Consider the following 11723-nt stretch of genomic DNA (forward strand, 5'->3'; position numbering starts at 1 on the left):
ATTTCTATTTTCATGTTTAGATGTTGAACAGTCGTAAAAAGCGTTTTACTACATGTCGTACTTTGAATGTGTATGTGACAAATAAAATTCGAAAAGGAAATTTTAATTTTTTTAGAATTAAAATGTTATACATAAAAATGTATAATAATAATCAAAAAATAATATTAATAATAAAACTTAAAAAAAAAAAAAAGATAGCAGAGGATGGTTTCGATCCATCGACCTCTGGGTTATGGGCCCAGCACGCTTCCGCTGCGCCACTCTGCTGTTGTCGAAGGTTTGTGCATAAGACCTATATATCTGTATGGCATAAAGGTTTTAAAAAATGCATTAGTAGTATATTATACATTCTGGGGGAAAAAAACATTTATTTCAATTCTTTAAACAAAATTAATTCGGCTCAATTAATTTTATGTATTTGTAAATTATTTGGTTCTAAAGTGGGAGAGTCGGGATTGGACCAATGACAGTGTAGGAGTATGTGTTGCCAAATCCGTGATTTTACCCTGCCACTAGTCGTGTATGTTTTTAGCTTGCAATAGAATCAGAATCATGTTTATTGGCTAAGTGTATTGACACACATTTGGTTCCAGCTGTTAGTGACTCTCAAAAGTACTTACTTTTGACAATACGAGTATTAAATAGAACATTATATAAAGAGTATATAACAGATCAGAGAGCTGCCATTCGCGGCACCATCTTGAACACAAGATTAGGAAATCTATTGTATCTCTATGGTATTTCTCAAAAAGAAATATTTAAATATAGGAGCAGATAGGGTTAATGAAACAGTAAAATAAAACAGGTCCTTTTCCCCTTCGCATGAATTTCTCCGATTACATAACAGAATTATTTGGTTTCGAGGACACTTATCTGGCAACCTCGGGATAAGTCACGCGGATGTCGACGTCTTGGTCTTTGGTGCACGCATGCGCGTTGGTGTCGAATTGCTCCAGCCATGCAGCGCACGCTGGCCTTTGCTGCTTTCCGTCAATTTGTGCTTCGAAGGAAACTTTGCTCCCTGAAGATAAGACAGACTGCATCCATGTCTTCGCTTCTAATCAATCAGCCGAAGTATTCTTGGCTAAAAGAACTAGGCCTGGGCGAGGAGAACGATGGTGTTTATAACGGGACGTGGGGAGGTAAAGGAGAGGTAAGACTGGGAGATCAGAGCAGGTGACAGCTGCTAAAGATATTCGAGGCTGCAAAATCAAGCGCCTTTAACCCGAACAGAGGCCCAGTCAGGCCTCTCATTCATTATTTATTTTATATATACTGTACAAGGAACGTGCATTTTGGAGAAACAGCACTCTGGACACCATGTGTTTTTGTAAATGACCACGCAGCAAAACAAAAGTTTCAGTGAGATTTTAATCCTAATTTAATCTGGGATTAATAAATGATAAGATCTCAGGAGATACTGTTGCATAATCAGTCTAAGATGCATGCATGCACTGGTCCACAATATAAACAGCAGTAGTCAACAATTCATTGATTCAGATGTTCATATGCATGAATGCTTTAATAAAGTAGTGCATTTCACTGCCTTTCAATCTTTTTTTGCAGATAAGGATGTGATTTTAAGTGTATTTTGCAATATGTTAGTCACTTATTAGAGCTGGAGATTTTTTTTTCCATTCCTGAACTGTTCATCCCCAAACCTGACGTTAGAAAGACACCATCATTTCAGACCAAACCATTTTCTGTAAATGGGGAGAACTATTAATTAATGTGATCAGTTCCAAACAATGCATGTGCCTGAATTTATGAGCATCATGGATTAATCAAATAGGTGTGTTTTAGACAGTTTTATTATGCACATCAGTGCACTTGTAATTCCTTCTAAACCCTCTTTTAGCCACATGTCTACTTTTGAGAACACCTCAATGTTAGTTAATGCTGAAACAACATGATATAATACAATTTAAAGCTAGCTAGAAGTGTATTAGTTTCCATCTTGTTGCTTTTATCCAGTTTACAGTGACATAATGTGCAACTGTTAATATCCAACAGTGTCCCAAAGCAGCTTTACAGAGATAAATCGGTTATATATAAACTAATTGAAGTAGGATTACACAATAAATCATTTGTTAATCATTATTGCAACATTGGCTAGGATCCGTCGCTAAATGTTGCAATGTGAGACCTCACAAAATGTTTCACTGTGTCCTGGGAACATCTGGTTTACAAGCTCATTTTATTTTATTATAATTTTTTTTTTATGAATCACAGAATTAGCATTGGTGTATTGACAAACCATGATCACAATATATCTTATTGAAGTATATTCGTTCAGTTGGAGTATGTTCATTTTAGTACGGTGTTATTCCAGAGAAAGTAATTTTTACGTGTTATGCTTTTAGGTGGTCACTTCATACTGTCCTGCCAACAATGAGCCCATCGCCAGAGTCCGCCAGGTAACTTTTGTATACATTACCGTGGTTCCATACTTATTCCTAGAGATAAAGGTATTAAGTGTCAAAACTCCAGTAAACATGGGTGATAATTGAGTCAAACATCTACAGTATAGATCTTCACCCTTTGTGTGAAGACCTACCTCTTCCCGAAACAATTCAATTAGCAATTACACTGATAAGGCATAACTTTATGGCCATTGATCAGGCATAACATTATGACCACCTGTTTAATACCGTGTATAAATATTGTATTTCATAATTTGAAAAAGGGCTCCATATGTGTGTGTGTCTTAGGCTTTATAATAAGGGGATACATTTATTTATAAATTATGTTTCTCTTTTTCACTAAGGCTACAGTGGCCGAATATGAGGAGACAGTAAAGAAGGCCCGAGAGGCGTGGAAAGTTTGGGCAGATGTAAGTACTGATAAAGTTAAGGCACTGAGATTTATTATATTCTGTTGTATAAATGGCATCGATAGTATAAATATACTTGTATCACAGCACTGTTGAATTCTTAGATTTTGTTGCTTAGAACGGTTTTGATTAGTTTTTCACAAAAGCAGCTCTGACAGTTTATAGGAATGCACTCATTCTAATGCACCAGTTTATTTAAAAGGGTTTGGGCTTGTTTGATGGATCCTGCAGATAATCTAAGCTTTATAATACACAACACAGATTTAATAAAAGTGCATGTAATTTAATAATCTACATAACAATAACTTCATTATGCTACTATGAGGGGAATGTGAAATTTTTTTAAACTGTTTGTTGTCTTTTATTGTGGTATTGTATGAGGAAGTCTGCTGTGGCAGAAAAGTATGTGAGGGTGGTGCAGGGTGGGATTTAATCAAGGATCGGCTCTGAGCCCTTTCCTGTTTGCAGTGGTGATGGATAGGTTGATGGGCCGGGTCAGACAGGAGTCTCCATGGACTATGATGTTTGCGGATTATATTGTGATTTGTGGTGAGAGTAGGGAGCAGGTTGAGAATAGCCTGGAGAGGTGGAGGTACATGCTGGAGAGAAGGGGATTGAAAGTCAGTAGGAGTAAGACAGAGTACATGTGTGTGAATGAGAGGGAGGGCAGTGGAGTGGTGCGGTTGCAGGGAGAAGCGGTGGAGGAGTTCAGGTACCTGGGGTCAACAGTGTAAAGTAATGGAGAGTGTGTTAGAGAAGTAAAGAAAAGAGTGCAGTGATTTGTGAAAGAAGGGTATCTGCAAATGGGGCAAAAGTGAGAGAGGCCTGATTAAGATGGTTTGGACATGTGCAGAGAAGGGACATGGGGTATATTAGTAGGAGAATGTTGAGGATGGAGCCACCAGGAAGGAGGAAAAGAGGAAGGCCAAGAAGGAGGTTTATGGATGTGGTGAGGGAAGACATGCAGGTACAGTAATTAGTTTGAAAGAGGCAGCTGTAGAGGACAGTAGTATGAAGATGGATGAGAAGCAGCCAAAAGATGTTCGCTAATATAATTTTTCTCCCTGTATTTTACAGATCCCTGCTCCAAAAAGAGGGGAGATTGTAAGACAGATTGGAGATGCCCTCAGAAAGAAGATCAAAGTTCTTGGCAGCTTGGTACGCTTGAAGTGTAAAAAAGCTCCGTGTTCAGAATGATGAACTTCCAGATTCAAAGCACGTTTATGGATTGCTGTGTAAGATATCTGTCTGTGTATTTTTTAGGTGTCTCTGGAGATGGGGAAGATCTACGTGGAGGGGGTCGGTGAGGTGCAGGAGTATGTCGACGTGTGCGACTATGCAGTCGGACTCTCCCGTATGATTGGTGGTCCAGTTCTGCCCTCTGAAAGTACGTCACATCAGTGGTGGTTTAAATCATTTATTTTTTAGGTCAACCAGTTTTTCTGTGTCCTGTACAGTCGAGAGTCAAGAGTGAAAGATTAAATATTTTTGGTATAAGTTTACTGCTATATCTATCTACTGTTAAGTCAATAGATCACTCGTACACCGTTTCCACTGACAGGATGTCCAGGTGCTGTTTTGCTTTGATTGGGAACATTTAATAATAATAATAATAATAATAATATATGGCCAGAGCTCTGAGATGTTGCATGAGATGTTCTTATTAGAGGTTTTTGCTTTTTTTTTTTTTTGTATTTTTTACACGAGTTTGTGAAAATGTGCAGGATTGGATTGATATTCTGCATCCACTTCATTTGCTCCGATTTTTTTGTCCCGATGACATTAATTCCTCACACTAGAAACACTTTTGTACTGCAAACAGTCTGAATTTGTGCACCAAGATTGGGGCCTTTTCTGGAAAAGCACAGAACCGTTCCACATTTGGCAGCACTACTGGAATCAGGATTGGCACATGTTGGCAGAGAGGATCTCTGAATATCTCTTTTATATTGTGTTTTCAGGACCAGGCCATGCCCTGATCGAGCAGTGGAACCCTGTTGGTTTAGTGGGCATCATCACAGCTTTTAACTTTCCTGTTGCGGTGTACGGTTGGAACAATGCTATTGCTTTGATCTGTGGGAACGTCTGCCTCTGGTGAGACTACAACCGAGAACTAGATTTGTAGTATTAAGATTAATAAGTAAAGAAAAGAAACTGTGATCAAAGTCTCACTCTTTGCTGTTAATTGTGCTTTTTTTTTTCTTGGTAGGAAAGGAGCTCCAACCACACCTCTGACCAGTGTAGCAGTAACTAAGTGAGTCAAGAGTTTCACTAAACTGTTATAAAACACAGTCAGGATTTGTCCCAATATGATGTGTGTGTGTGTGTGTGTTCGTTCAGAATTGTAGCTGAGGTGTTGGAACAGAATAACCTTCCTGGTGCTATCTGCTCAATGACATGTGGTGGTGCTGACATTGGGTAAGATCACGATCATTGATTACATTATAATGTTATCAATACACATTACAATACACAAGAACACATTTTTGTTCATGAAAACAGGAGCACATCAAAACAGAACAGTAACTGTGTACAATTTTGGCAAAACAATGTGTTAAAGCTACAAAAAAAAAACACACTGTCTGATGTAATCAATATATAAATACAATATAATTACATTATATTAGACATTGATTACATCAGACATAGTGTTTTTTTTTTTTTTTGTTTTGTTTTTTTGTAGCTTTCATGTTTCATTGTTTTTAAATCAGGATTATTATTTGTGTAAAGCACATTAACTATTGTTTATATTGATGAGCAACCAGATATCCTGCTTGTTTCAGGGCCTTTCTCAGTTTATTTTGACTGTCATAATCAGTTATAACTGGACCATGGTGTTTTCATGGTGGCATTTGAGCTCAGTGTAGAACCAGATGTGAATGTGTTTTGAGGAAGATTTACATCTACGGCATTTGGCAGACGCTCTTATCCAAAGTGACTTACAATCATATCAATTTTATACAACTGAGCAGTTGAGGGTTAAGGGTAGCAGGTTAGTTGTGGTGGGATTTGAACTCATGACCTTCTTACCAGAAGTTCAACATCCAGTGAGCTACCTCATCCCCAGACAATGGACTTTACAGCTGTTCTTATCCAGAGCAACTTGCAACAGGTTAGGGGTAAGCGCCTTGCTCGAGGGCCCAGCAGTGGCAGCTTGATGGAGCTCAGATTTGAACTTATGACCTTCTGTTTTAAATTGTAATGTCTTAACCACTGAGCTATCGCCTCTCTTTGGTAGGCAGATTTGATGGGCTGAGAGGATTTTAGCAGAGTTCATGGCATGTCAACAGCCCACAGCTTTTGTGTGTTTGCATACATGTGCATGCTCCACCAGATATGAGCCTCTGTCCCTTTTAGTAATCAGACACAGGTGAGGGTAATCATGCATTGCCTATTGGTAAAACGCTCCTCCTCTCCATCGAACTCGAACATGACACAAAAACATATTAGGTTCTAGATCTTGAATGGGATGTTAGAAGAGAACATATGAGTGTGATAGTATTTTCTCAAAACTATATGAACTTTGCTACAGAGCCAAATGTTTGTGGATGGTGGAAGTGGTGACATGATCACATGATGAAACAAATTTGATCCACATTTGCAACTTTGTGGTCTCTCAGTTCTACATATCCATGTCAGTTCTCTAAGTGACTTGTATTCGTGATGCTCCTGATGCTTTTTCGTGCAAACAATTAAAATGTTGTGTTCTTGTTGCAGCACGGCCCTCGCTAAAGACGAGCGGGTCGACCTCGTGTCTTTCACTGGCAGCACTCATGTTGGCAAACAGGTGGCTCTGATGGTGCAGGAGAGGTTTGGTGAGCACTGTTTCACTTTGATTTTAAAATTCACTGCAGCCTACATAAAATTACATGCTATTGTAGTATTTGCACAGCTGTTAAAGTCGAATATATTTGTTATTTCTTTTTGGCTAGGTCGACAATTGCTAGAGCTCGGAGGGAATAATGCCATCATTGGTAAGATACTCTTCAACAGGTTTGCATGCAGCCCTCTTCCTGTGTAGATGATAGGAGTAAAACACTTGTTTTTCTTGGTAGTGTTTGAGGATGCTGACCTCAACCTGGTAGTGCCTTCAGCCCTGTTTGCATCTGTGGGAACTGCAGGTCAGCGCTGTACCACTACTAGGAGACTGGTGAGTAGCATCTGAGTGACAAACATTTTTAATGGTTAAACTTTTTTTTAAATTCATCTTCCCAAAATGCTTATACTAAGTGCATTTCAGTGCTTATAGGCACTGCCTGATGTTATAGTATACAATAGAAGAGTAATGATTCACAGTCTTGTGTTACCTTGAAGAATATGGTTTTCCTTTTGATTGTGATTCCGTTCATTTCCTCATGTTGTCTCAGTTCTTTGCCACATTGGTATCTGATTTGCAGATCTAAATATACATCCAGATTACAGCTTTATTACATTATTTCTTGCAATAACTGCTATTTAAATACAATAAAAATGTAATTGCAGTCAGATGTGGCTCCTGGTTGGTTGAAATGAAAACCTTTAGCTGCTCCTTCTCTATATTTTAGGAGAAAACTGAGTACTGTAAGCCTGACTTAATGCAAGACACATTTCAAATACAAGACATGACTGATATGAAAAAACCGTGAAAGATAAAGTATAAATAAAGCTTCCTGCAAAAAAACAAAACAAACAAAATGTTTGTTGTTTTTTAATCTAATGATTTATGTATTGGTTGATGGTGATCTGCAGTTTGTAACCCCCCTCACTGTGCTCATTAGATGCTTCATGAGAGTGTTCATGATGAGGTTGTTGGGAGGTTAAGCAAAGCCTACAAGCAAGTTCGCATCGGTGACCCCTGGGACCGTAAGTTATTTCAGGCTCAGTCGCTCATTCTGCTAGTGATTTTTAATACTAAGTGCAAAAAAAACCTGGAGCCAACTTTAAATGTGTAATCTACAAACTATTTCTTGACTTGCAATAAGTAATAGAACTTACCAGTAATTCACTATGCAGTTGCAGTGCAGCATGGGTAGCATCTTGGAAATTAGCCAATTGGGTTTAATGACACCTTCTAAGCCATGCATTGTTTTAGCAGAGAGGGTGGGGTCATTTGAGGTGAAACCAAAAGCTTCTCAGTGTAAACATCATTATTCAGATTAATTCAGTGCTCTGAAAAGGACAAACTGCCCTATTAAGTTGAAGAAAAAAAAGTCAGAATATATAGTAATTTACAAATTGTGAATAATCATGCAAAAAAAACATCTAGCGTTATGAATGTACTTTTGTGCGTTTGTCAACAGCGAGCACTCTGTATGGCCCCCTGCACACCAAGCAGGCTGTGGACCAGTACCTGGCAGCCATAGAGCAGGCCAAGCAGCAGGGTGGCACTCTGGTTTGTGGCGGAAAGGTAACATTGCCCTTGTAATTGTGTCTCATACATGGTTTAGAAAGCATTCTTTTGGTAGATTCAGCACATCTACTGCAGAACTGATTTCAATTTGCTGGTCAGGTCATGGATCGCCCTGGTAACTATGTGGAGCCTACGATCATTACCGGTCTGCCACATGACGCCCCTATCGTTCAGACCGAGACCTTTGTGCCCATTCTCTATGTGATCAAATTCAAGGTAGGGTTTTTTTTCTAACTCCTTTCTCTATAGGCTCCAGGGTTTCAGGTTTTAGATCTGTTTGAGAGTCTCTTCTCTTATTTTGCCTTTAGACGGAAGAGGAGGCATTTGCCTGGAATAATGAAGTTAAGCAGGGTCTCTCTAGCAGCATCTTTACGAAAGACATGGGAAGAGTTTTCCGTTGGCTAGGGTAGGTGTGATTTGTATAAATACACCAAACAGACATAACCTTCTGGCCACTGATCAGGCATAACATTATGACCACCTGTCTAATATTGTGTTGGTTCCCCTTTTGCTGCCAAAACAGTTCTGACCTGTTGAGCATTGACAGCATTAATTTCTTCAGCAATTTGAGCTGCAGGAGCTTGTCTGTTGGATCGGATCGGATCCCAGTTTTTGCTCACCATGTGCATCACTGAGCCTCGGCCGCCTGCGACCCTGTCGCCGGTCGCCACTGTTCCTTCCTTGGAGCGCTTTTGAAAAATACTGACAACTGCAGATGTTTTGGAGATCCTCTGACCCAGTTGTCTAGCCATCACAATTTGGCCTTTCCCATTTTTCCTGCTTTTAACCCCTCAACTTTGAGGACAAAATGTTCATTTGCTGCCTAATGTACGCCACCCACCAACAGGTGCTATACCGCTCATAATGTTATGCCTGATCGGTGTGTGTATATATGCATTGTTTAATGTTTGTAAAGCTCATGACTGAGATTGGATTTTGTTTCCCTCAGACCTAAAGGCTCAGACTGTGGCATTGTGAATGTCAACATTCCAACTAGTGGCGCTGAAATTGGAGGGGCCTTCGGTGGGTACAGATTTCTTTTCACAATACGAACAGAGGCTGCTGTGAGGAACGGCTTGTAAGTGTGTGATTTTTGTTGAAACAGGAGGAGAAAAGCACACTGGAGGTGGACGTGAGTCAGGCAGCGACTCCTGGAAGCAGTATATGAGGAGGTCCACATGGTAAGAGCACATAAAAATACAAGATTTTCTTGAATTGGATTTATGGACCCTCTAGTGCTATTATAATGAAAACTGTTTCTACAATTTCCAATGCCTGGGTGCATAAAAGTCACATATATGGAAGTGTTTGCTTCATTTGCAACCCATGACTTTTATATACATGCATTTCCCAGCAATGTTTACTCAGTGGAGACGGGCTGATCAATGTGGTGTTGGTCCTGAAATGCTTTTCTGCTCACTATGGTTGTATGGTTGTCTTAGTTTACTTCCTGTCAGCTTAAACCAGCTCTTCTAGATCTCGCAACTATTATATTTCTATCCCAAATCTAAAACATCAGCAGTTTCTTAAACTAGCTCATAAATCACCAACAACCATGCCATTAGTGTCATTCTGATGTTTATTGGGACATTAATAAGTGTAGCTCTTGTCCTGTATCTGTATCATGACCCTGCCTACATGTGCATAACAAAGAATATTTCTAACATGATCTTTTTTTTTTTTGTCATACAGCACCATCAACTACAGCAAGGAACTCCCGTTGGCACAAGGAATCAAGTTTGAGTGAATGGTAACTAAATGACCTTAAAAAAAAAAAAAAGAGAAAACTCTTTTCTTCAGCCTTTCCAATAAATGCAGGTTTGAATCCAAATTATCAAATGTAAACCCGCATGAGCAGTTAGTCCAGTTAGATTGTAATAATGGTTAGATTTATTTGTTTGCAGTGTAGATTTGGTAATGAAAATGGTGTTATTTTGGAAATACCCAGTTTCAGTGTTTAAGGAGGGTTAAAAAGCACTTGATGGTTTTGTAGTAGTAGAGGTGTATTGTTTTACTGCTCTTTTTTTGTCAATGCAACCTTGAGGTGCTTTGTACAAATAAATCATCCCTTTATTTTTGAATGGTTTTTAATCGTGTTTATTCTATTTTAAGATTACTGTACGAAGGACAACTGCCAAACGTCACTGAACTTTGCCTGTTTTGTATGAACGTCTCCACTGCGGGTTTACACTTAAATTAAATGCAAAGCCTCATCCTTAAAACGTTTGCTGTTTTTAGTTACTTTTCCAATAAGACATTTCTATAAGAAATGTTTGGTGTAAATACTTTGCATGCTTAGTACTATAATCTGGAGCAGAAATAACTGCTGCTCAGGGGCACAATTTGCACATCATGTAATGACACGGTATTCCAGTAGAGGGTGACATTGTTACGAAATACAGTGGAATCTGCTTATCTCGCCCTCGGTTACCTCGACAACCCTATTAAGTCGACGTTTTTGAAGTGGAACCGCCAAATTCTCGCTTTTTCTAAGCATTTTTTATCGGTTATGTTGACTTTGTTTTTATGTCGCCGACCCTAATATCTCGAGCACAAGGGGGGAAAAATTTGCCATTTAACGTTGGTTATCTCGGTGCAGCCGCAGAAGAACTCGCGGAAGTGGCGGAAAAGTCAAGTCTTACAGCTGCTACAGGTGTTGTATTGTATACTGGTGAATCTCTGCTGTTAGTTAGTGCTAGTGTTCGTAGTGTTAGTAGGGGCTAGGCGCGGCTTTGGGAAGAAAAGTGCAGCCGTTGAGAGAGTGCCGGTGGGAAGGCACGTACCGGGATACGCATGAGCGATAACAACGACCGCCGTGAACCAACATATACCAACAATAACGGACGGTGAGAGTGTGGAAGTTTAAATAGGAGCTGGTGATGATGATAAAGAGCACCATATGTGAGAAAGCGGCCGAGAAAGCACCTGACACGCTGAAGGGAGCAGATGGATTCATGACAGATAAACATGCACTGTATGTATTTTTATAGCGTGCCTTCATCAAACAAATCGCGGCAACGCTGTTGTGTAAAAAAAACCCTTCAAAAACACGTGCATGCACATTCTCATTTATTAACGCACATCATGTACATAAAGAAATTTCAAGCACGTTAATATATTGCCGCCATTTTGATTTTCGTTTATCTCGATCATCGGTTACCTCGATGCTTTTTGGCGACCCCCTAGGACATCGACATAACCGGGTTCCACTGTAGTTAATGCTGCATAGAAAAGTGTGACCAAAAGGCACGAGTCAGTCAGCAGTGTTTGACTAACATCCCTCTGGTTGAGTAGCACTACCCACTTACCATTGGTGGACCATTAGCTGGCGCAGTGGGTTTGATGAAATGGAAATCCCGTTTCCGTTAAATATTTTTCCATCTGGACTTGATGGTGACTTTTTTTTTTATTATTCTTCTGCTGAACCATTTGTTCATGGCTACAAAGCAGACCTTTATTTGAATAAGGTAGTATTTCATTTTAATAGCAAGTACCTTCTCT

General features: G+C 39.4%; 1 protein-coding gene and 1 non-coding gene across 2 annotated transcripts; one reads left to right on the forward strand and one right to left on the reverse strand.

The window, feature by feature from the left end:
• Positions 1 to 195: 195 nt before the first annotated feature.
• Positions 196 to 267, reverse strand: trnam-cau. The gene has a single exon. It is a non-coding gene; the product is annotated as a tRNA-Met (tRNA).
• Positions 268 to 917: 650 nt separating this feature from the next.
• aldh7a1 (aldehyde dehydrogenase 7 family, member A1) lies at positions 918 to 10303 on the forward strand. The gene is made up of 18 exons (XM_046861987.1): positions 918 to 1153; positions 2364 to 2417; positions 2768 to 2833; positions 3911 to 3991; positions 4097 to 4220; positions 4795 to 4927; positions 5043 to 5087; positions 5174 to 5251; positions 6551 to 6648; positions 6766 to 6807; positions 6889 to 6983; positions 7591 to 7675; positions 8113 to 8219; positions 8322 to 8438; positions 8531 to 8628; positions 9172 to 9245; positions 9328 to 9403; positions 9915 to 10303. The coding sequence occupies exons 1-18, from the start codon at positions 959 to 961 to the stop codon at positions 9967 to 9969; spliced, it is 1623 nt and encodes a 540-aa protein (XP_046717943.1). The 5' UTR covers positions 918 to 958; the 3' UTR covers positions 9970 to 10303.
• Positions 10304 to 11723: the final 1420 nt, after the last annotated feature.

Source organism: Silurus meridionalis, chromosome 11, assembly GCF_014805685.1.
Source record: "Silurus meridionalis isolate SWU-2019-XX chromosome 11, ASM1480568v1, whole genome shotgun sequence".
In the NCBI taxonomy this organism is placed as follows: domain Eukaryota; kingdom Metazoa; phylum Chordata; class Actinopteri; order Siluriformes; family Siluridae; genus Silurus; species Silurus meridionalis.

What these genes read in the sequence shown, in the direction of transcription:
- aldh7a1 (XM_046861987.1), top strand. Translation starts at nt 959, where the DNA reads ATGCAGCGCACGCTGGCCTTTGCTGCTTTCCGTCAATTTGTGCTTCGA. An exon ending in CGTGGGGAGGTAAAGGAGAG is followed by an intron (nt 1,154 to 2,363) that starts GTAAGACTGGGA and finishes TTATGCTTTTAG; the next exon opens with GTGGTCACTTCATACTGTCC. An exon ending in TCTATGTGATCAAATTCAAG is followed by an intron (nt 8,439 to 8,530) that starts GTAGGGTTTTTT and finishes TTTTGCCTTTAG; the next exon opens with ACGGAAGAGGAGGCATTTGC.